Source organism: Cervus elaphus, chromosome 5 (genome assembly GCF_910594005.1).
Source record: "Cervus elaphus chromosome 5, mCerEla1.1, whole genome shotgun sequence".
In the NCBI taxonomy this organism is placed as follows: Eukaryota; Metazoa; Chordata; class Mammalia; order Artiodactyla; family Cervidae; genus Cervus; species Cervus elaphus.
In genome coordinates this window covers 115,043,347-115,065,097 of record NC_057819.1, presented here as the reverse complement: position 1 = coordinate 115,065,097, position 21,751 = coordinate 115,043,347, and the positions used below count along the sequence as shown (strand labels likewise).

The following is a 21,751-nucleotide window of genomic DNA, read 5'->3' as shown; positions in this document are numbered from 1 at the left end:
AGATTCGCCAGGTTCTAGGTTCCAGAACTTTTATTGGCTGCTACTAATTCTCCCTCCTCCTGCCCAACTGGGAGTGTGCCTTCTAGAAGCATCTGGACTCAGGTGGGACTGTTTAGTGGTTCTCTCTCTGCTGGGGAGGTGGCAAGGATGAGGATTTACAGAACGTACACCTTCTACACACAGCAAACAGTTCCCACATGTTTGGCTCTTCTAGCGGAGCAGCACTGTCCACGCCTACTCCCTCAGTGCTGAGGTCTTCCTTGCAGGGTTGTGCTGGTCAGCAGATTCTAAGGGCACAAGCTCCATGGTGGGCCCAGGTGTGGGTGAGACACATGGCCTCTGTTCAGAATTCACTGGAGGGAAAAGAAGAAGTCCTAAGGAACCTCCAGAGCTGGAGGAGGCTGCAGCTGAAGCCAGTTACCATTCCCTGGGCTCTCCCTCCCTTGGGCCCGCCCTCACCATCCTGCCAACATCCCCGGCGAATGTCACCCCCTTGCTTGCCCGCTGCTCCTGGGAGCCGGTGCTGCTGCCGCTCAGGGAGTTCCTTCGCATGAAGCCTGGGTGCAGGATGGGGAGGGAGAGCACTGAATGAGGGGAGGGGCCACAGGGGAAAGTGGGGGGCGAGTCCCCCCACACCAAGGGGCAGACCCCCAGGGCCTGAAAGAAAGCCAGGTCACTAGGGAGGGGACCCTGGAACAATGGGAGCTGGTGACTTCTGTCTCACCAGGGCCCAGGGGCTCAGAACGCTGCAGGCTGTTGCGCCGTGAGGTGGGAAAGCTGCCCTTGGAGAGGCGGCGCTGGCGGCTGGACAGCATAGCAGCAGGGGCCACGATCCCTGGCGGGGGCTGCTTCCCAAGCCTGCCATACAAGTCCTCGATTTCCTGTTTCTGTAGTGTCTGTAGTGCCTCCACCTCTGCCAAGTGCCTGAGGACACACCAGGGCCGTGAGAGGGCTGGCCCAACACTTGGCTCTGGCAAGTCCACCTCCTGCCCGCCATCCTCCCCAGACTCACTTCTGCCGAAGATTCTGCAGCTCAGCCCAGAATTCCTCGTCCTCTCCACTGCTCTCTGACTCCTCACTGCTCAGACACAGGCTGTTACAGGAGTAGCTCATCCACACTGGGCTGGGATGGCTCAGGGGTGGAGGGCTGCCCCCTGCTTGGGGTCCCTGCCCATCGTCCCCTTCCTCTTCAGCTCCAGCCCCTAGGCCCTCAGCTGCACGGTCACTTTCAGCCAGAGCCTCCCTGGCCTCTGGCCTGGCTCCAGCACTGTCCTCCGTGTCCGAGCTCTCCGAGGTCAGCTGAGGGGTTTGAGGCTTCGGGGAGCCAGAGGGAGTTGGGGGTGCCAGCTGCAGGGGAAGAGGCTCAGCTGGCTCCTTGGATGAAGTCACTTGGAAGCGCCCAACAAGCTGAGGCTTTCCCTCTGTAGCAAGACAAAGAAGGCATCAGGCAAGAAGGAAGAGAAATCAGTGGTAGGAAATAAAGTCACTGAGAATGATGGGCAGGGGAGGGTCAGTGGTCAAAGGTCTCACCTTCCGAGATGGGCGCCAATCTGGCTTCACCCGGGAGTGACCGACCAAGATTCGGAGAGGCCTATAAAGTGTGGGTCTGTGAGTAGAGAAATGATCCAGAATGAAGCCCACCCGCCCCCACCCCCTGCCGCCCAATCATCCCTCTTGGTTTCCTACTCACCTCACTCTCCATCTCAGCTGTCAGCGATGAAGGCCGCTCCTGGCCACAAGGAGTACTGGGAGTGGGAGGGGGCAGGCTAGGGAGAGGACCAGGAGGAGCTGGAGGAGACTGGGACAGGAGCCCAGGGGCCGGGGACAGCAGGGACTGAGCCACGGTCATCACAGCCAGAGAGAAGGCACTGGCCAGAGAGAGGAGAGGGGATGCAGTGGTGGAGGGGAGGGGACAAGCAGAGGGGCAGGGGGGAAAGGAGGGAGGAGTGAGAGTGACCTGGAAACAATCGGGGAGGGGAGAACTCTGTGGAAACTGAGCAGATGGGACTGGAAACTGGGGTGCACTGGGGGGGAATGGAAGTGGGCAGCTTGGGGGGCGTGGAGAGAGATTTGAGGAGGCCTGAGGAGAAACTGGGGAGAATGAGGAGGGGCTGAGATGACATGGGGGAGAAGTGATGGGAAGGATGGGACTTGGGAAAACAGGGGTTCCAGGAGAAAAGGAGTTTCCAGAAGACAAGGAGGTTCCAGGAGATGTGGAGGCAGAGAAAGCTGCCCAGGATCTCTGCTCCAGGGAGGTGCTGCTCTGGAGCTCTGCTGGGAAGAGAGGGAGGGAAGGTTGAGATTCCAGTCATCCAGTCCCATGGAGCAACCCCAGGGGTGGGATGAGTAGGGACAGAATGCAGTACATACCCCTGGGTGGATCTGGGGGGTACCCCAGGAGAGCAGGCAGTGGTGTTGGCTCCTCCTGAGAGAGAGAAATGTCACAGTGGGAGGAGTTGAGTCTTAGATGGAAGGTTCCAGGCTGGGCGTCTTAAGCCCAGACTCATGAGCCTCTATGAGTCCACAGATGAGTTTCAAGGGATTCAAAAGTGTTTTCAAGAAATATTTAGTGGTAAAGGGGCACGACATCTGCAACTTAAATGTTTCCAAAAAAAGAAAGCATGCACACAGGTGGATGGGGAGAGAGGAAGGGAGAAGGCTAAAGGTCATGTAACAAAATACTACTAGCAAATCTAGACAGAGCACCCAGGAGTTCTTTGTACAACTATTGTAACTTCTCTGTAGGTCTGAAATTATGACAAAATACTGAGTTAAAAGTATGTACTGAACACATTTTTCTGGAACAAGAGTCCATGGCTTTCATCAAACTCTCAAATGGGGGAAGAGCCATTGTTTTGGGATCCTAAAGATGAAGACAAGTTAGATCCAAGGGGGCTGGTGGAGGCAAAGAGTAATTAAGCCTGTAGCAAAGTCCCATCCCCCTGGAGGTGCCCACAGGGGTCTGACCTGGGGACTCAGAGGGTCTTCAGCAGCCTCCGCAGGGCCAGTATCTCTCTTCAACAGGGTCTCCACTCGCTGGATAATCTCCCGAATCCGGTTCAGGAATCCAGCTCGCTCCGAGGGCAGAATGAACTCATTATACACCTGGTGAGTGTCAGTAGGAAGGGGAAGGGGGGCTCGGTTAATTCCACTTGTCCCAAAGTGAACTCTTTAAAAAACCAACCCTTCACCCCACTGCTTCTGCTCATCAATCTAAAACAAGTATTTAGTAAACATCAACTGTGTGCCAGGCACTGTGTGGTTGTAAGGAGAAATACAGCATAGAGGAAGGGAGCTAACCTTCATAGCATGTGTGTTTATACCAGATCTTATCACATTTGACACCAACAACAGCTTACTGTGGTCTACATGAACACCCCTACTTTAGAGTTATGCTAACCAATGCTCAACGAGGTACAGTTCAGTCTTCCCAAGATCACGGGATTTGCACCCAGATCTGTCTAAAGCCAAAACCTGAGTTATATTTCCACTGATGCCTCACCTGCTTTTGGACACAACTCCTGCTCTCATACAGCTTGTAAAATGTGCCACACAGATCCACATACACACAGCTCCACAAAGTAAAAATAAGGCAATATGTGATAAATATAACATTCAGGTCTATAAACACTTCTTTTTTTTTTTTATTAGTTGGAGGCTAATTACTTCACAACATTTCAGTGGGTTTTGTCATACATTGATATGAATCAGCCATAGATTTACACGTATTCCCCATCCCGATCCCCCCTCCCACCTCCCTCTACAAACACTTCTTGAGTGTTTTATTCGCCAGGATTCAGGTCTACAAACACTTCTTGAGTGTTTTATGCACCAGGCATAGGCTAAATTCTTTGAGGGAACAAGGAAGCAGGAAACACTGTCCTGGTCCCAAAGAAGCCCAAAATCTTAGTGGAAGAGACACACAGGAAGAGACACACACATACATAACTCGATAGACTGCAAGTCAGCCCAAGGCAGGCAAGGCATTTATGACTGAGGTACAGATAAAAGTGCTATTCCCGGAGGGGAAAAGGGAGAGCCACTGTTTAATGGGTAGAGATTCAGATTGGCAAGATAAAACGGTTCCAGAGACCTATTGCCCAACAATATGAATATACTTTACACTACTGACCTGTACACTTCAGGACGGTTAAAATGACACACTTTATGTGTTTTTTACCATGATTTTTAAAAATGCCATTCCAGGACTTCCCTGGTGGTCCAGTGGTTAAGACTCTGTGCTCCCAAAGCAGGGGGCCTGGGTTCAATCCCTGGTGGGGAAAGATCCCACCTGCCACATGGGTTGGCCAAAAATAAATAAATAAGTAGAAATAAATAAAATAAAACACCATTGCAAGAAGAAAGCAGTTCATACCACTTCAGAGGACAGCGGGGAGCTGAGATGGCTCCAGAGCTGAGCCTTGAAGGATGACTAAGAAAAAGCAACCCTTTATTGAGGACCTACCACATGTGGACATTTCCCATACTTTTATCATTTCACTTCTCATACATGCTATATCATTTCTCATATATTACATCAGAAAAGTGAGAAGTGTTAGTCACTTAGTTGCATCCCAACTCTTCGCTATCCAATGGACTGTAGCCCTCCAGGCTCCTCTGTCCATGGAATTCTCCAGGCAAGAATACTGGAGTGGGTTGCCATTTGCTTCTCCAGGGGATCTTCCTGACCCAACGATCAAAGGCGGGTCTCCTGCACTGCAGGCAGATTCTTTACCATCTGAGCCACCAGGGAAGCCCATCAGAACATCTTTAACAAATAAGTAACATCCCCTGCGTTATACTGATGCCGTTCAGAAAGGTTAAGAAACTTGTCCAAGTTTGCCAAATTAGTAGCTAACAGAGCTGAAGTTGGAACTCAGGTCTTATGTGAACCTCCATCCTTTCCTCTGTTCTGCACTGTTCTGAGGCAGCAAAGGGCACATTCACAAAATAGCGAAGACTGAAGTACAGCTGAGAGTGCTGTGAATTTTAAAGGCCACGCTGCAGAATTTGGACCTTACTCTGTAACCACAGGTAGCCACTGTCGATTTGGGGGCAAAAAAGCAAATTTAAAGTCTTGAGAGAATTCTGCTGCAGGGGAAGGGAGGGTGGGCTAGTAAGGAAAGAAAAGAAGGCAATGGACCCTGGGTTGAGGGACAGGGTCCCTCTGGTTGTATGGGATCTGAATTGGGCCTGAAGGCTCATAGAGAAAGCTCCCATGGAGAGAGACCCCTGAAGAGATGGAAGCAGAAGCTGAAAAGGCACGTAGGCCTCTCCAGAGGACCATTCAGAAACCAGTGTGGCTGGATGAGAGATTCCTAAAGGGCTGAGTGGCTTGACAGAAGTTGATAAGCCTGCATGCCAGGTGCTGTTTTGTTTTTATCCCGGACACAAGCTGAATGACATGATGGAGAAGAAGCTTTAGAGGGAGTTCCTGAAGTCTGACGTTTACTTCATTCCCTTCCCTCCTGCACCCCAGAGGCTGGCAGCCACCGCCCCCACTCCACTGAAACTGGTCTCCCACAAAGACCTCCTCCTGACAAAAGCCAGTGTGGTCTTGCCTCAGGCCTCACCCTATGCCTCCTCGAAGCAATCTCCTTCTTCCGTTTTTACTAAAATATTCCAGAGTTCCTTCTATTTCTCAGGTTCCATCTCTGTCCTTTGATAACCTATCCCTGCTCCCAGTTCCAGAACTGGGGGTGTCTACTAAGATACTCCTCTACGCCTCTGGCTTTGCAGGCCCATCTTCACTACTGTTCAACTCTGTGCTGAGACTCCCAGATCCACTCCTCTCCCAGTCCTGCCTGAACCATATTCTGTTTACTTATGCAGGATCTTATCTTGCTTGCCCCTCTGTCATTCAGGCTCATCCCCCTCCAAAAAACAAAGCCATACTCTCATTTTAAAGCTTCTTATCTCCTTTGATGGCCTATTCCCATGAGTTCCTCCAAGCTACAGGTCACCCTTGATATCCCTCACCCTAACTCCCTCTCATATCAACTCATGAAGTACTTACTGACCATCTTCTATGTACACTGTACTAAGTCAATCAATCACTGGATGGCACAGTAGGTTATTTTCCCAAAATAACCCCCAGATTCACCCCTCTCCTTCCTCCTCCCCCATAATCCATTCTCTGCTTGGACCACACCTGGCTTCTTGCATCCATCTCCCAACTGGATACCCTACCCACAGCCCTCTCCTACATCCCACAACAGAACAGTCTTCTTAAAACCTATTCTCACGGTGTTACACTCTAACTCTTAAGACTCCATTACACATTACATGCTTAAGCACACATTACATGCCCAACCTCACGTCTACAAAACTTTTTTTAAATTGAAGTATAATTGATTTACAATGTTGTGTTAAGTTTTGCCGTACAACAAAGTGATTATATATACACACACACACACGCACACACACATTCTTTCTTAATATTCTTTTCCATTATGGTTTACTACCTAGGATACTGAATATAGTTCTCTGCTTTACAGCAGGATCTTATTGCTTCCAAGAGGAACCCTTAATTCCAGTGACAAAGGTCTCCTCAAGAAGCCCTCCCAGCCCTATACTTCAAGTCACTCCCTGTTCCCATGCCTCTCCTTTGCCATACCACCACTAGACACGCCCTTTCCACTCATCACTGCCATTCTGACCCATCTGTCAAGACCTTGCGTGAGTCCTTCCTCTTCCACTGCTGATCCTTTCCTTATAACTACAGCATCACGTGTCTAGTGTACACTTCACCGCAGCACTTGTGGATACCTTGTGTTAGTCTCAAATTGCTCCAGCTGAGGATCCAAACCTCCCTGGATAAACAGAAATCTCCTCCCAAACAAGGGCAGATAAGTCTTCAGTTTCACTGCACTGAGGGCCCGGCAGCTTTGAAACCCTTGTCATTGGATTGTGGGGGGTGGGGCAGTTCAGCACCCAGGGACATCAGGAGGGAGACTCTTGTCTCAAATCTATAGACTGTGCTCTCATCTCTCCCTCACCATGGCAGCTGCGATCTCTTCTGGGCTGTCCCCATCCAGATCAAATCGGAAGGTCACCATCTTGCTGTTGTGCGTCTGCAACTGGCATTCAACCACTCTGTCATTCTGGTCTGAGACCTTCAGGGTCAAAGTCAGCAGAGGGGAGGAGGTCAAGCTCTGTCTTCATCAAGTGTCCCCACCCCTCTCCACCCAAGTCACAGTGGCCAGATTGGAACCGGAGAGAAGCAGATACTGCCCCCAAAGTCTCGTACTGAAAACATGACCGGCGGCCTCTTGGGTAGGAGTGACACAGTGCTTCTCGCCTTTTCTGGCTGACCGCACACCCCTCCCTCTGACAGGTCCATCCAGGCCCTGTAGGTTATTCCCGAACTCATGTGCCCCTTCCTTACACTTGTGACCCGAAGCCGGGATCGGGGTCTACGCCGGAGGTTTTTCCCTGGGGGTCTCCTCATCCGTTCCATCCCTTCTCCCATATCACTAAGGCCTGATGCTGCATCTGAGGCATAACTGGAAAAGGGAAAATACAATGGACCCCAGAGCTCCATATAGCTCACCTTGAAGCCCCCACTCAGACCAGAACTTACCTCTCTCCAGGGGAAAAGTCATTGCTGGGGCCAGAACGTGGAATGGATAGAGCGAAAGCCTGAAACAGGATATGGGTTCGTGAGGTCAGGGGAGGATAACTGTTGGGCTCCAGGAAGATAATATCAAGGGTGCTGGGGTATTAGGCAGAGGGAATAAAGATGAGGACAAGAGTGGTGGATTTCCAAGGACATGGGGCCGGGTCATGGTGTTGGGTTTTACAGGATGAGAGCTAGGTCGTGGGCTTGGAATGGCTGGGAGCCCCCCCATGTGACCCCCTCTCACCGCGGGCAGGTGGAGATGGGACTCAGCGGGGCTGGATGGCACCCCACTAGGGGGCTGAAGGGCAGGGTCTGAGGCATCCAGGAAGCCGGAGGAGCTGAGGTAGCCATCAGTCTCGCAATCCGCTGGTGGGGGAGGGAGGGGATCAAAAAAGGGGAAATAAAGGGGGGTGATGGCTGAGCAGGGGACTGCCTGAGCAAGGAAGGGGTCTGGGGCTGTGGGATAGTTCTTTCCCAGAAGGAGCCCTGGCTAGATGTGGAAGGCTTGGTAAGTGACAATGCTATTGGGTTGAACTTCTTGGTAGGGGGGCAGAGGTCAAGGGTTCTGGGATGTCAGAGGTGACTTACAGGTGGTAGATGAATAGCTGGCATGGCGGAAGAGGAAGGGCTGGTGCTGGTCTGCCTCTGGCTCCTCGGGCTCAGGAGGGAAGGCACCGGAGGGACCAGGAGTCGTGGGGACAGCTGCTGGTGGGGGTCGCGGCGCTGGGGGGAGGGCCTCCAACTCCCTAGCTTTGCGCAGCTTCTCACGCTTTCGCTGGATGGCAGCAACCCGTTCACGCACTGCACGAGCCACTGGCTGGTAATCAGCTTCACACACTAAGCCCAGGGCCACCTGGAGTTGGAAGGGTGAGGAACGCAATTTGAGGTGAGATTCACCGTTCCCCAACAAAGCCCCATCAGGACACCTTCTTGAGACCTCTAGGATATACAAGAAAAGGAACATATATTGATTACCCACTGTGTCCACAACTGGCATTTTTTTAAGTCATTTATTTACTTGACTGCACTGGATCTTTGTTGTGGCAGGTAAGATCTTCAGTTGCAGCATGTGGAATCTAGTTCCCTGACCAGGGATCAAACCTGGACTCCCTGCACTGGGAGCATGGAGTCCTAGCCACTGGACCACCAGAGAAATCCAACTGGCAACTCTTTACCATGTCATCATTAAATCCTTCCAGCAACCTTCTGAGATAGGTCTTATCAATGCTATTTTAGAAATAAGTAAAGTAAGTGACCAGTTCAAGGTTATACTCTAAGTCAATTGCTCTGGGGGGGGCGGGGTGGAGAAAAATACTGTAGATATTTTTAGTTGTCACAACTTGGGGGGTGATCCCACTGGGATCTACTAAGTTGATGCCAGGGATTCTTCTCAACAACCTACAACAGCATAGCCCAGTCTCCCAAACAATGATGTCACTAGTGTCAAAGTCAAGAACCTCTGTATGTAATGGATCAGGTCCCAAGCTCAGGTCAGGTTTGAGCTGGGCTACAGAGACTGACTCCTATGTCTTATTTCAAACACATTCTTACGTTCTTGACCCAGATCCACCAATAGATGATTCCCACCCCTTCAACTGCATTTTTCCATCAAGAATATGATACTCTTTCCCTTACCACCTCAGACCTTCCTAAACCACCCCTACATCTTCTGCCTCTCATACATGCCTCTCTCCTGGTCCACCGGCTTCTATTCATTATCCTTATTCATTTCAATAACAAGCTTCACTGGACAGGTAAAGGAGGTGGGGCAGGATGAACTGACTCAAAATCTGAACAACCTGAGTCAGTTGTGCCACTTACTTGCTTGGGACCTGGTACAAGATATTCAGCTTCTTTGAGCTTTCATTTCCTCAGCAGTAAATCAGATAAAATCACTCTATGCAGGGTTGGTAACAACCATCAGATGCACATGAAAGGGCTATAGGATGTGGGTGATTAACTGAGCTCCCATCACGCGCTAAGCACTGTCAGGGGCAGAAGGGTCAATACACAGTCTCTGCCCTCAGGACCTTGTAGCCTAGTGGAGGAGAAAGATGGGAATGTATCCTGGTATAAAACAAGGCTGATGGAGACCCGTCCAGTAATGCAGGGCTTGCTGAAGTGGAAAGAAGTATTTAACTTGAACTCTAGAGCGGACAGGCTTTCTCAAATGCACGGTTCCAAGCATGAAGCAAGATCAAAAAAAAGATGGGGTGGGGGAAACAAGAAAGAGAAAAATAGATAACTCGGAGAGAAGGACAATTCGGGAAAACCGGATCAACCGGAAGTTAAAACAGGGAGATTGAGGGACCCAGGGCTGCAAAAAGGAAATCCTGGACTTGCGGAGAACACTACGTGTGCCCCCAGGTGTGTTAAGGCGAGAGCAGCAGGGAGACATTTGTAGGAGACTCGGGAGAGGACTTGGTTGAGCCCACCACCCAGACAACCCACCACCCAGACATGCACCCGCAAGGCACTGCCTCCTCCGGTTGACATTCACACGCCCCTCACATGCCCAGTTACGCGGCAGGCATGCTGTCCTCCGCTCACCATCTCCTGAGCCACCTCTTCGGCCGCGTCCCGGCCCAGCTGGAACAAGAACTCGATAGCCTGGTTGTCCCGTGGGCGCCCCCCTCGCCGCGCGTCCTCTATGCGCAGCCAGAGCTTGAGGTCCGGCTTCTCTCCGTCGTCCTCCTCCGCCAACTCCACATGGACGCCGCGCTCCTCGCGGAAGAAGGCGTGAGCCAGAAGGTCGTGGATGGTGAACCTGAGGGCGGTGCCAACGTGAGCCGAGCCCCGCCGCCGCCCGCCACCCCCCCCCACAGCACCCCTCCCGCCCTGCCCCCTCCACCCACCTCACATTCTTATCCGTGCGGATGCAGCCTTCAATGATCTCCTTTACCTCGGGCATCTTCACCTTGTAGAAGCTGTTGGGTTTCGTGCCCTGGGGAATGGGGTTGCATGAGGCCTCCCGCTCTCTGTGCCCCAGCTCTCTGCTGACCTCCCCCTCCCACCCCGCCCCAGCCCGAGGCGGCAGCGCTTGCAGTTGCCGAAGCACCGAAGCACTGGGTCCGCGTTTAGAAGTTGTGATTTAAAATCCCAGCCCCCCCCCCGCCCCGACCCCCCCGACCCCCAACACACACGTATCGACAGTGCGACCTTGAACCAGGCTCTCGCTGAGCCGGTGTCCTCATTTGTAAAATGCAGGGCAGAACATTTGCCCTGCTCACCCCGCGGGGCAGCGGAAAGGATCGAATGAGAGATTGGATTTGAATCATCTGTAATCTTTAGGGAGCGCTACACACATCGTTATTCTAAACAGCTTGTACTGGAGGGGCCGTGAGTGCATCCAATAACCAGAGCGTCTTTGTGTCTACCCCGTTTTCATTAAGGGAAAGGGCACTGACCGCGGGGGGGCCGGGGCAGGCAAATGGAAGGGGGACTTGTGATTCCCTCTCCTCTCTCTCACCGAGGTGACCTTGCGGTAGATTTGAGCGGCATTCTGGCACTCTGAGTAGGGGTATTCCGAGGTCGCCATCTCCAGCATGCACATGCCAAACGCGTACACGTCCACGGCCTCGTCGTACTTTTCCTCATACATCTCTGGGGCCATGAACTCCGGGGTCCCTGCAGGATCCACAGCAGACGTCAGTGCCTCTTTTCTGGCTTCGTCCCTCTCCTTAAAAGTACAAGTGGGGGTGGGGGCAACTCCGCGAATTCTGGAGTGCAAGAGACCCATCCCATCTCATCGTGTATGTGTGTGTGTGTGTGTTGGGTGGGGGGTGTTGTGGGGAAGAGGACATGCCACAAGTCTTCTCATCTTCCCCATGGTCTTCTAACTCTGTGGAGGGGTTCTAACTCTAACCCCCTTCTAAATCTACTAGGGGGAGAGGGTCCCCAGGCTCTCTCCGGACAGGGGAAGGGGAGGGAGGGTAGGAATGGCAAGGATCCTCCTGGAGGGACGCACCGATGACGCTCTTGGCGAAGGAGGCGCGCTTGAGCGTGGCCAGGCCCAGGTCCCCGATCTTAACGGAGCCCGTAGGGCCGGTGATAAAGACGTTGTCACACTTGAGATCTCGGTGCAGGATGGGGGGTACCCGGGAGTGTAGGAAATGGAGCCCACGCAGGATTTGGCGGCTCCAGCGCTGAAGGACTCGTGGTTTCATCTCGCGGAACCGCCTCAGGTATCTAGGGGAGCGCGCACAGCTAGGGTCAGAGCGGGGGACACACAGGATGCGCAGGGAGCCCACCACTGGGAGGTTCCCCTCCCGTAGCCCCACCCACTCCCGCCCACGCACCGGCCGCTAGCTTCTCCTAGCACAGATCCGCGCCCGGCCTCAGACAGTAAGGCTGTCAGGGGGCGTGGCGGGTAGACAGAAGGTTACAAAACGGGGAAATTCAAGATATGGCCGCCGCCAAGGTGCTGTGGAAGCGCCGGAAGGGATGACTAGCTGCCCCGGACGTGGGGGAGGGCTTCCTAGAGGAAATAACTTTTCTGTGGTGTCTTGAAGGATGAGTAGGAGTTCAAGGGTGAAAATGGGAAGAGATGAAGACCTTGCAGGCAGAAGGGAAGGCGTGCTTAAAGGCCCGGAGACAGGTGACGGCGCAGGGTGGGAGGAGGTGCTGGGAATCTGATTTGTCCGGAACGTAGGCCGGATCCTATAGGGACTTTGTGAGCAGTCGCTAGGAAGAATGGACTTTATCCGGAGGGCGGCGGGATAAGTCGAAGCGTTTTAAGGAGAGAAGTGATAAGCCCAGATTCCCGCGCGCTGCAGGAAGATAAGCTAGCTTGGAGAGGAGAGAGGTAGCATGGTGGAGGACTCTTTAGGACGCACTGCAGGCCTCCAGACGCTCAAGAGGCGAGGATGAGAGAAAGTGAGCCCGGTTTGGGACCTGCGTGTAGTCTGAGGAGGCCGGGCTCCTCCAGAAGCAGTGGCGACCTCCCACCACCAGTCCTCCCAACTACCACCAGCAGGCGCGGAGCTCACGTCTTGAGCGTGCCAGAGGTCATGAGTTCGGTGACCAGTACGATGCAAACCTGGCCCCTCAGCACCGACTTCCAGGAGTCGTAGAAGCGGACGATGTTGGGGTGCTGCAGCCCCTTGAGCATCTCCACCTCCTCTGAGAATCGCTGCCGCTCGGCTCGAGACAGTTTCCGAGTCTGTGGGGTAGGGGACGGGGGTCACGGTCACCTCAGGCCCAGGGCCCCCACGAAGAGGGGGACGGGGACACATGCGGCGGGGCTTGGAGGAGTGGTGAGGGTAGGAGCCAACGGATGGGACTGGGTGGGTGGCATCATTCGCCAACAGGATTGTAGACCCCGAGTTCCTGGTTTGCCCCCGCTGGACCGCTCCAAGGACACGCCCACTATGGGCCTGGGGCCGCCCCCTGGACCCCCTCATGGACACAAGAGCTTTTATGCAGCCCGGTCCAGGAGCTCTGAACTCAATAGCGCCTTTGTAGCCGCCCAGGCCGGCCGTGGAGCGGGAAGGGACGCCCCGGGGCTGGCAGCGGGCAGGCGGCAGGCGGGCAGCAGGCAGGCGGGCGGGCAGAGAATTGGGGCCGGCAAGGGGATTGGACTCAGAAACTGGTAACTGCTAGATCCAGGCAGAAGGGCTGCAGAGGGAGGTACAGACAAAGAGAGAAGGCATCCAAGACCAGGTGCCAGGAGACCGCCCCCTGCCCCATAGCTGTCTTGCCTTCCCCCATCTCCCTCTCCACCCTCCCACCCCTAGTTTGGCCGCTTCTCCTGGCCTGGCCTAGAGCCTGGGGTGTGGCACTGGCAGGCACAAGGGGCAAGCTCAGTGCCAGGGCTGGAGGGGAGGACCCTTCCTCCAGGCCCTGTCCCCTCAATATGAATCCAAAGCTCAGACTTAACTGGGTTTCCCCCCTATGGGAGGAAGGTCCTTCAAGCCAGCATACCCCTAAACCCCATGAGGCTCAGTGCTTTTGGTCTGGGGAGAGGATAGCTCAGGTAGGCAGTGGGATGAGGAGCAGGACTGGACTCAGGCCAGGGCTGGAGCTCCCTGTCTCCCCCTCCCCCATGGGGAAGTCCAGAAGTTTGTTCCAGAAGGGATGTGGGAAGGCCCTGTCCTGCTACAATAGCCCTACATCTTCTGGAAATGGAGAGGACCCTGTCCCAGCTCCTGGCCTCCATCCATCATTCCAGCCTTCTAATCTGCAAAGATCCAGGGCAAGGAAAAAGGAGGATCAGGGTCACACTGAGGGTCTCAGGACTTACGGGGAAGGGAGAGGAGGAGATAGTGGGTAACCACTGCAGGAAAGTGGTGAGCCACCCCTCAGGTCTGAGCTGGCTCCCTACCCAATTTCCCATCTTATTTTCTTTCCAGCTCTCAGGGTTGAGATGGAGCCTGTAAAGTAAGAATGTCTTATATCCACAGGGAGCTACCACACACCACCTGCCTCAGCTTATCCTTCTGCAGCCTGGAATCAGCCAGGTCCATGGACCATCAGAGCCAGTGGGACAAGTGTCCAGACATTTGACTGGAAAAATACATCCCCCTTGCTGCTGTTCCCTGGATCTCCCATCCCAAGACCTCCAAAGGTCCCATCCCGTGGCGTCACCGAGGGGGCGCCCAGCCGCACCTGCAGCTCACACCAGGCCACCTCCACCGTGGTGTCGGTGTCCAGCCCTCGATACACCGTCTTGAACGAGCCACGTCCAATCTCGATGTCAAACTTGAGGTATCGGCCGTCCGGGGACGTTGCCACAGCCTGGGTCTCCGTGTCCTCTTTTTCCTCTTGCTCCCGCCGCCGCTCCCGGGCTGCCGCCGCCTCACTGATCCTCGGCTGTTCCCGGGACCCCGACCCTCCTGTGGAACCCGCGGGCTCCGAACGCTCGGAGTCTGCAGGCTTCACCGGGGCGCCCGCGGTCCACGTGCCCTCAGGGGGCTCTTCGGCACTGGGCGGTGGGCTCATCGCGGGGCCGGAACCAGCGGAGTCCGGCGGTTCAGGGGGCTCCGGAACGGGTGAGGCTGGCTGGAACCAAGAGCTCAGCAGCCCCAAGTCGACTGAGCTGCGGCGGCTGAGACGGGAAGAGCGCGGCCGGGGCTCAGCCTTCCCGGAGAAGCGGCGCACCCGGCGGGGAGGGGGCCCGAGGCGGGGCGGCCCCGCCGCGGCGAGGGGCGGCGGGGGCCGCAGGGGCAGGTCAGCCTCCGCCTGGGACATGGGGACTTCGGTGTCTGGGGCCGGGGATGCCAGCATGAGGAAGGGCCGGGCGCTGCAGGCGGTAAGCCGGGCGGCCTGACAGGACGACTGGCTCGGTGCGCAGTGCTCCGGCTGAGCTACTGGGGCCCCAGCCCCGGCTCGCCTGCCCCGCAGCTCCGCCCCCACCCCGCCCCCGCCCCGCCCTTACCCCCCAGAGCCGCCCCCTCGGAGCTGCCTGTACAGTGGAACCCCTGGCGCAGCCCCTCACCTCGGCCACTGCCCCGCCCCCGGCCGCTGGCCCTCCCTCCTCCTCCTGGCCTCCCGGAGCACCCGCCCTCAGTCTCTTTCCGAAGCCGGAGCCCGGGGAGAGGCGGTGTGTCCTCGCGCACTAAGAGTGCGCAGACCTGTTTGGGGGAGCACGGTAGTAGGACACGGAGATGAAACGTGACCTCGGCTCCCCGACCCTAGAAAAGGGGCGTGGTGAGGAGGCTACCACCCGTCTGCACGCCCCAGATAAGGTAGCGCCACCCCCTCCTAATCGTCCAGAATGGCTTCGGGCCGACAATACAGAGGTCAATGGAAAGATGTGGTTTTCTCCGACTTCGCAGTCCCTCGGGGCTGCGCACGGATGGGTGTGTACACCCCAGAGCCAGCCCCTCCCCCAAACCAAGGACCGGGTCACCCATCCTCTCCACTCCCCACCTTAACCACAGCCTGGCCCTGACCAAAGTGGCTGCTTTTGCTCTGTGGGCTCTCCTTCCTCACCCCTCTGTTTGCCAAAGTTTCCAATAAACCAAAGTCCATATCCGGTTTACTCCCCCTCAGCTCCCCTTGGCCTCAACTACCCGACCCAGAGCAGATGGATGGAGGGAGGGGCTTCAGCGTCGTTCAGGACTTCCACAGGGAGATGGTGAGGGAGGGGAAGCCATTAAGTTACTCTACTGCAGAGACAGAAAGCCGTCTGTCCTCAAGCTGTGTTCTGTTAGCACTCCCCCACACAGCCCACCCAGCAGATGTAAAACCACAGGCTCACTGAGTCCACCAGTGCCGGAGGACCTCTCCCCTAAGGTAGGTGGGGATTCACTCAGCGTGGTTAACAGATCACAGTACTCCCCTTGCTCATTCCAGTAGTAACTTCAGCAGTAAGCAGTGGGGTTAAGCTTTTTAATAATCATAAATCAGTGTTGGGCCCCAGCTCTCATTGCCAGGCCCCCTCCTGGGCCTTCTATCTTCACATTGCCTGGAGGGCTGCCTGCAGCCAGGGCTTCGCCCATCCCCTAGGAATGATCCAGCACCAGCCTGAGAGAGGAGGCAGTAGCAGCTAAGGGGGTGGAGGGTGGGGGTGGGGAAAGAGACAGAAGCTTGTGCAGGCCATGTGTATGTGTACTTACGTGTATGACACAAGTGAAGTGTTGGGTTTCAGACCCTGGCTCAGGAGAGGTGGGACAAGGAGAAGCACATCTTCCCTCCCTGGCACCTCAGCCTCACTGGATCCCAGGGACAGACAAATGGGATAATTAGGAAACCCACCCGTGGACTAGAGCCCTTTTGAGTCAGGTGGAGTCACAGATCCAGTCTGTGGAGACACTTGGTCTGTCTCCCTTTGAAAGCCCTGGCAGGGTGGGAGGTAATAAGTAAAGGGACACAGGTCTCTGCTAGAAGAACTTGACACCTCGGCCATCGCTGACGGTGATGATCTCGGCCTTGTGCTCCTGCTGGAGGGCTTGCAGAGCCCGCAGTAGGGTTGCCTCATCCAGCCCGTGGAACTCTGGACAAGGAAAGATGGGCAGTCAGGGACACGCAGCTCCTAGGGGCTCAAGGCCTCTGAGGAGAGCAGTTGAGCTGGAAGCAGAGAACTTTCCAGGCCATCAGTACTGCTACCGCTACCACCCACCCTTTCTGGGTATTCTTCAGGAGTAAGGGGTGGAAGAAAGCCTGAGTCAACATGAAATGAGAGTTCATGCTATTCCCCCCTTCCTGTTTCCTCTGTCAGACTCAAAGCCTGCACACACTCTCGCACCATCCCCCCATTAGTGTCTCAATATTCAAGAATAACCCCATTTGCTTGTGAGCCACAAAAAAGGGGCCCTGATAATCAAGTCCACGGAGGTCAAGGCTCTTGTCACTGGATGCTGTCCCTAACTGCATCTGTACCCATTGGGAGGACCTGTCCTAACACACAGAGGTATAGCCATACTTCTGGCCAGGAGACTGCAAAGGTCCAGCACAGATATCTGTCCTATCCTAGTGAAAAAAAAAAAAGAACAAAGCTGGGAGCCAAGGGCCAGCTGAGTATCTGGAGACACGGCAAGATACTGCAGGGAGCTGTGAGAGGCAGCAGGCAAGTCCTAACAAGCTTGCACACCACACCCCCTGCAGGGCCCAGCTCTTGAGTCAGGGAGCTTGCTTTCCAAGGAAGCCTTCAGCTTTGCCTGGCCTGAGTGGTGGGCTGGGCTAGGCTGCAGCACTGAAGTCATGGCATGATGGTGGGAGCAGCAAGCAGAGGCCTGCAGGAAAGGGGGGAATGCCAAGCGCTGTAAACTGTTGGGGCAGTCAGGCCTGGCAGGAAGGGGAGGTGCCCCCTTTACCCAGCTCAGATTGGTACTTCTGATGATCCTGGGGATCAACATACGGAGTCAGAGATAAAAGAGCTAAGAGAATATTTACACTATATAAAAATCAAAGAGTATACAAATCCCAGTCTGGCCAGAAACCAAAGTATTCTAAAGGACTGGGGATGGGGGTGTTGGCTCAATCCCTTCAGCTGATACCCACAGATCTTGAACCCTCTATAACAATAAAGGGTGAAAGAAGGCCTGAATCAACAAGGAATGGAGATTTCAGGCTTAATCTCCTGCCCTGGTTCCTCATTCGGCATCTACACCAATAATTCTTAACTTTTCATGGGTCACAGACACCCTTCAACATCATATAACATGGAGGACCTCACTGGCAGTCCAGTGGTTAAGATTCCGCACTTTCACTTAAGGGGGCACAGGTTCAATACCTGGTTAGGGAATCCCCACGTGCCCTGTGGCATGGGCAAAAAAAATTTTTTTTTAAGTCTTAAAATAGGGACTTTATCTCATGAACTGATGCTGAAGCTGAAACTCCAATACTTTGGCCACATCATGCGAACAGCTGACTCATTGGAAAAGACCCTGATGCTGGGAGGAGAAGGGGACAACAGACGATGAGATGGCTGGATGGCATCACCGACTCGATGGGCATGAGTTTGAGTAAACTCCAGGAGTTGGTGATGGACAGGGAGGCCTGGCGTGCTACGATTCATGGGGTCGCAAAGAGTCAGACACGACTGAGCGACTGAACTGAACTAAAATGCATACACACCCCCACAGACAAAGACTATGGGTGTTCTGCATGTGAATTCAGGTGGTTTATAAACATCTTGGACATGGGTTAACAACCTTTGTATTTAGTATTTGGAATTTAGAGACAAAAGCATGGGAAATTTGAATGTCAACTAAACAAAGTTGAGAGAGAATTCACATGACAAAACTGGGGGGAGAGGGAAAAGCATTACCCTCATCCTCTGTGTCTTCCCCATTGGTCAGTTCATACAGGGTGAACACGGAGTTGTTCTGGCCACTCTTGGAAACCTATGGACACAGAATACAGGGACTGAGTAAGACCCAGGAATTTCCTGGGAGAAGGCAAACTCATCAGCTCCACCTCTCTGACCCAGGAATGATACTTACTCCTAAACCAGAGCTGTCACCTCAGTAGAGGAGTGGCCGAAAACCCACAAACCCTACAGGTGCTATATTTATACATGTACACACATGCTCAGAACCACTAAACCACAGGCCTTCACGTGTCTGAGGAATGACCTCTCATCCTGGTTGTTTTCCTGTTCAGGAATGGGCGGTGTGTGTTTGTTATATTTGGGTTGTTGATGCTTCTTCCCCTCCTCTCTCTCTCTTGGGAATGTTCAGGACTGGTGGTGACCTGGAATGCAGGGGAGAGAGGCTGTCCCCACACCCACATTGGTTCAGAAAGTCTCATTTATATTGTGGGCAGCCCCATAAGGATGTGGTGGGGGAGGGGGTCCAGGTTTTTGTGGTTTTTTTTTCTCTTCCTTTCCCCATTTATCTTCTGTGGCCAGAGGCCCCAGCCAACAACAGTATTCATGGTTCCCAGTACTGCATTCTCCAAACATGGCCTCACACAGCCCCTGGCCTTCTACTGGCAAAGACAGGGAAGTTCTTTGCAGCCAGGGAAACTGAGTCACTGAAAGAGGCCTGCCTGGAAGACCTACATTTCCTCTTTCTGCCCTCTCCCATTTTGCCCAGTGTGGATCTGAAAACACCAGCTATCTGCTGAGCATAGAGTCATTCTCCTTTGCCATGGGTCACTGTGTCAGAATAGCCTCACCCACTGATAGATGAGCTTCCCCCATTCTTCTGGCCTCCGCCACATGATCAGGAAGCTAGACTTGTTCTTATCCAACCACTCGAGGTTCCCTGCAAAAGATACTTATGAAAGCATCGTGCTCCAAGAAGAGACAAAGAGGCAAACTAAAGGTGGAACAGAGTGGAAGAGATTCAGCTTTCAGAAAGAGCAATTCAAAAACTGTTTTACTATCTGCAAGGCATATAGTATGCCTTGGAGCACAGATGGAGAAATTTCAATTTTGTAAACCAGTGGGGGAAAAGAACCCAGGGAATTGGGCTACTGTACAGAACACTCTGGGTTCCAAGCCAGGAGAGGGGAAAAAAAAAAGTTCTTAGAAGAAAAGACTTGTGCTAATTTGTCCTCAGGAAAACCCCACTAGGAAGAAAAATAAGGAATCTGATGTACTGAACCCACCTTTCTTCCTCAGTTCCTCTAAGACAACCTGGATTGATTCCACGGGCAGCTTCCCTGGTTTAAGGTTAAGGGAACGGCATTAAAGGAATGGACTGGTGGGATGAAATTTCTCACAGCCAGGCTCATGCTACGAATTACCATTCTTCTCCCTCCTACACACTGAGATGTGCAATTCCACAACAGGATGTAAATTGCAATTTCCTGCATACTGGGGAGGATGAAGGTAAAGAGAAACTAGTCTGATCAAAAGGAAAAGCTTTAGGGACTTCCCTAGTGGTCTAGTAGTTAGGATTCTGCGCTTCCAATGCAGTGGGCCCTAAGATGCCAACCAAAAAAGAAAGTGTTTTATTTTTGTTTTTTAAAAAAAGCTTTAGAGAATGAAAGGTACTATCATTTCGCACTCCCTGTCCTCTCTCCTTCCTCCAACCATTGTCCAGATATTTCAAGGATGAACCAGGCAGCAAAAGAAAACCATCCTTTCTTCCTGGGGTGAGGGGAGTAGGCGGAGAAAATTACTAAAGGTAATGCTAGAGTTTGAGCTTCGTACAGAGGACTTAACTTTCAACAAGTCAAAAAGGCTCAGGTCGAAAAACCCTAGTACTTGGCTTCAGGGCCGAAATTGTAAGATCTGAACGACACCTAGGTACTCATCACTGTCTAGGACAAGAGGGGGTTGGTGCTGCATTGGGGTTGGCGTCGGGGGTGGGGGGCGAGGGGGCGGGAATGGATGTCAGCTACACAAACGGGCTCTTTCCCAAGGCCGGTCTGGATGGGAACCTGTCTTCTGTGGGTGAGAGGGAGTGTGAAGTCTGGGCATGTGGGAAAGGTAGAAGTGCATGTGTGTGGGCTGTGGAAGCGCCCGAAGGAGGATACGCTGGAGCTTCACGTTGTTGAAGAGCGGGCTCTCTTGGGCTTCCATCACCGTCATGCTGGACTGTTTGTGCAGGCGGCAGAAGGACAGGACCAGAGAGCACCAGGCGGCCAGCTGCTTCTGCCGAGTGTCCACGTTCGGCTGCAACCTGCCGGGTGAAGCGGGTGGGGCGCAAAATTAGAGGACTTGAGAGAGGGCGAGCGGCAGCACTTGCCAGAGGCGCATTCGGGGAAGAAAGTGAGGGACTGCGGGTAGTGGCGACCGGGTCCATTCTCCCCCTCCCCATTTGAAGCATTAGGGCTGAGCCCGGGGTCCGGGGGAGGGGAGGGAGGTCCAACGGGGCTTCTCGGGGTCTAAGCCTCACGTAAAGAAGGGTGGGAAGCGATACTGCCACGGCCACTCGAAACTCATCGCCATCGTAGTAGCCCAGGAAACCCGGAACCCGCCGGCAGAGGACTTCCGGTCTCCGCTCCGGCACGTCCGGACCGAAAGCGCTGCAGAAAGGTTCCGGGAGCGTCTGGGGAGAGAGGAGGCCCAACCGGAGGGATCTTCGTCAGCCGATTTCTTGCCATTATCCCATATCTTTACGGGCTAGAGCAGAAAGGGCCCCGAGAAGTCTTCTGATTCCACCTCAGAGAGGGCAGTGACTTCCCCAAAGTGGCACGGTTAGAACTGCAAGCAGAACCCAGGTCTCCAGAACGCAGCCTAGGCTTGTTTCCACTATACGGGGCTGCTTTTAATATTAACATTTGTGTCGCTTTTAACTTAAACCCCTCACAGTTCCCCTCAATTCCTGTGTCCTTCGACTCCATCTTCCCTGGGAGCTTATTTGTAGCTTTTATCCCTGGAAATGGCTCTGCTTCCATGATTCAGAGCTGCCATATTTGAGCATAGCCACCTCTGTCTCACCTCTCCCATGTCCTCTACTTTCTAGTCTCAAGTCCCGGGACCCTGTTGGTCTTATATGACTTCTTGCCTAGCCTAGACTACTCAGTTCTGTCCCCTTGCCTGCCTCCCTGCTCCTCATTTTCCAAACCAGAGTTATTGATCGCTGCCCGCCTATTCCTCAATCTTTTTTTCACGCCTTAGCCCCGGAGTATTACTGACAGGGAAAAAAAAAATCACCAGAACTTTCTGACTGAGCCTCAGATTCCCTGACTGACCTCACTGTTGTTCTATCAGTGCAGTCCAGTGATGCTTTGTCTTTTATTGATTCCCTGTCACATTCCTTAAGGTAACTTTTCAAAATTTTCCACACACAT

The 21,751-nt window shown here is 53.7% G+C and overlaps 2 protein-coding genes across 11 annotated transcripts; both read right to left on the bottom strand.

Moving 5' to 3' along the window:
- Window positions 1-15: 15 nt before the first annotated feature.
- On the bottom strand, window positions 16-15,809 carry WNK4 (WNK lysine deficient protein kinase 4). Of its 9 annotated transcripts, none has more exons than XM_043904686.1 (19): window positions 14,228-15,809; window positions 12,610-12,782; window positions 11,589-11,809; window positions 11,091-11,248; window positions 10,477-10,565; window positions 10,172-10,388; window positions 8,210-8,474; window positions 7,866-7,987; window positions 7,583-7,641; window positions 7,388-7,505; window positions 6,999-7,115; window positions 2,968-3,105; window positions 2,371-2,425; window positions 1,691-2,274; window positions 1,531-1,591; window positions 1,013-1,421; window positions 725-924; window positions 460-557; window positions 16-353 (listed from the first exon to the last, which is right to left on the bottom strand). In XM_043904686.1, the coding sequence occupies exons 1-19, from the start codon at window positions 14,843-14,845 to the stop codon at window positions 351-353; spliced, it is 3,705 nt and encodes a 1,234-aa protein (XP_043760621.1). In that variant the 5' UTR covers window positions 14,846-15,809; the 3' UTR covers window positions 16-350. The 9 variants fall into 9 exon arrangements, 6 of the variants coding, with proteins under 6 accessions (XP_043760621.1, XP_043760622.1, XP_043760619.1 ...); XM_043904687.1 differs by having other exon boundaries at window positions 502-557; XR_006341314.1 differs by having other exon boundaries at window positions 460-924.
- Window positions 15,810-15,938: 129 nt separating this feature from the next.
- On the bottom strand, window positions 15,939-21,107 carry VPS25 (vacuolar protein sorting 25 homolog). Of its 2 annotated transcripts, none has more exons than XM_043904690.1 (6): window positions 20,854-21,107; window positions 20,492-20,637; window positions 19,619-19,672; window positions 19,184-19,272; window positions 18,333-18,408; window positions 15,939-16,556 (listed from the first exon to the last, which is right to left on the bottom strand). In XM_043904690.1, the coding sequence occupies exons 1-6, from the start codon at window positions 20,904-20,906 to the stop codon at window positions 16,444-16,446; spliced, it is 531 nt and encodes a 176-aa protein (XP_043760625.1). In that variant the 5' UTR covers window positions 20,907-21,107; the 3' UTR covers window positions 15,939-16,443. The 2 variants fall into 2 exon arrangements, with proteins under 2 accessions (XP_043760625.1, XP_043760626.1); XM_043904691.1 differs by lacking the exon at window positions 15,939-16,556 and adding an exon at window positions 18,640-18,757.
- Between the last annotated feature and the right edge of the window lie 644 nt (window positions 21,108-21,751).

Excerpts from the sequence above, each read along its gene's own strand:
- WNK4 (XM_043904682.1), bottom strand. The coding sequence starts at position 14,845 with ATGCTGGCATCCCCGGCCCCAGACACCGAAGTCCCCATGTCCCAGGCG. Across the intron at positions 10,566-11,090 it reads TCTACCGCAAGGTCACCTCG|GGCACGAAACCCAACAGCTT; the intron begins GTGAGAGAGAGG and ends CCCATTCCCCAG. Across the intron at positions 8,475-10,171 it reads AAGAGGTGGCTCAGGAGATG|GTGGCCCTGGGCTTAGTGTG; the intron begins GTGAGCGGAGGA and ends TTCCAACTCCAG.
- VPS25 (XM_043904690.1), bottom strand. The coding sequence starts at position 20,906 with ATGGCGATGAGTTTCGAGTGGCCGTGGCAGTATCGCTTCCCACCCTTC. Across the intron at positions 20,638-20,853 it reads CGCTTCCCACCCTTCTTTAC|GTTGCAGCCGAACGTGGACA; the intron begins GTGAGGCTTAGA and ends TTCACCCGGCAG. Across the intron at positions 19,673-20,491 it reads CAACAACGTGAAGCTCCAGC|GGAAGCTGCCCGTGGAATCA; the intron begins GTATCCTCCTTC and ends ACCTTAAACCAG.